Source organism: Coptis chinensis, chromosome 6 (assembly GCF_015680905.1).
Source record: "Coptis chinensis isolate HL-2020 chromosome 6, ASM1568090v1, whole genome shotgun sequence".
Taxonomy (NCBI): Eukaryota; Viridiplantae; Streptophyta; class Magnoliopsida; order Ranunculales; family Ranunculaceae; genus Coptis; species Coptis chinensis.
Window position 1 is genome coordinate 47,008,579 of NC_141461.1, and position 1,396 is coordinate 47,009,974.

The window sequence follows — 1,396 nt, forward strand, 5'->3', positions numbered from 1 at the left end:
CCTTCCTTCATGTCAAAAATTGCTTCCACCTTTCTTTTCTTGGTGTCTGTCATGCTTCCGAGGAATAATTTGCTTTTTTCCCTGTTAATGAGCTGGCCAGCCGCTAGTTGGTAGTCATTTAAGCAATTTTTCAAGTATCTGAGGCCTTTTAAACTTCCATTAACAAATAGGATGATGTCATCCGCAAACAAAAGGTGCGATGGAGAGTATGTATTCCCAACAAATGCCATAGGGATGGTTTTACAGCCTCACTACGCTTCTGCTGAGAGCATCCTACGCAATAGCAAAAAGAAGAGGAGATAGGGGATCCCTTTGCCGAAGTCCTCTGCCAGTGCCAAAGAACCCACAAGGTCCACCATTTATCATAATAGAAATCTTTGTGCTGTTGAGAATGTTCTTGATCATGTCACAGAAATTTGGGCTGAATCCAAATATCTCCAGTACCATAAATAGGAAATCCCAGCTGAGATAATCAAATGCTTGAGAGATGTCCAATTTGATGATTGCATTTCCACCCCATCTTTTTATGTGCATATCATTGATGAGTTCTGAGGCCATTGCAATTGCCGTGCTTCCTGTTCTCCCCTTCAAAAAACCATGTTGCTCATAACAAATGTTGTTCATGGCAATAGAAGTTAGCCGGTTAGCCAAAATTTTAGTAACAATCTTAAAAAGGAAGTTACTTAAACAGAGTGGCATGTACTGACCAATTTCCTAAGCATTCTTGCATTTCGGAATCAGCACCAGAAAATTTGAATTCATTCCTTGCGCGATGATGTGATTAGTGAAGAATGAACTAATGGCTCGACAAACATCAACGCTCACAATGCTCCATCATTTATGGAAGAACATGCCCTGAAAACCATCAGGTCTTGGGGAGCTTTGTGGATCCATACCCATGACCGTGTCTGTTATTTCTCTCCAGCTAGGTATAGCTATGAGCATGTCATTTTGCTGTTCAGTAACCACATGTAGGATGAGGTTTAGAAGCTCCTGGTTCTGCAGTACCGAGATGGCTTCAAACTTGACTTTGTAGGCTTGTACCATGTACTCCTTGATAAGACCTTGGTCATGCAATATAGTTCCTTCAGCTGTCTTGATCTCCTCAATAAAATATTTGGATTGCTGAATTCGTGCTTTAGCTTGGAAATAAGCAGAGTTAATATCCCCTTCAAGCTCCTCTTTGGTGCATGCTCTTTGTTTCCACATAGTGGCTTCAGTGTGCATGAGATTTGAGATGAGTTTTTCCGTTTCCATTTCTTATAAATGCAGCTGGACATCAAAAGACTCCTGCTCTTGATGTTTTTGGATGTCTTTGAGGGATTTCTTTGCCTGGGCGATTTTATCTCTAGTGCCCAGTAGGTATTTTTGTGCCAGGCCTTTAGAGTACTCTTGA

The 1,396-nt window shown here is 41.2% G+C and overlaps 1 protein-coding gene across 1 annotated transcript; it reads right to left on the reverse strand.

Moving 5' to 3' along the window:
* Positions 1-273: 273 nt before the first annotated feature.
* Positions 274-699, reverse strand: LOC147493282 (secreted RxLR effector protein 78-like). Its single transcript, XM_086567806.1, has one exon. The coding sequence runs from the start codon at positions 697-699 to the stop codon at positions 274-276; it is 426 nt and encodes a 141-aa protein (XP_086423932.1).
* Between the last annotated feature and the right edge of the window lie 697 nt (positions 700-1,396).

Coding starts and splice junctions, on each gene's coding strand:
- LOC147493282 (XM_086567806.1), bottom strand. CDS start 699: ATGCCACTCTGTTTAAGTAACTTCCTTTTTAAGATTGTTACTAAAATT.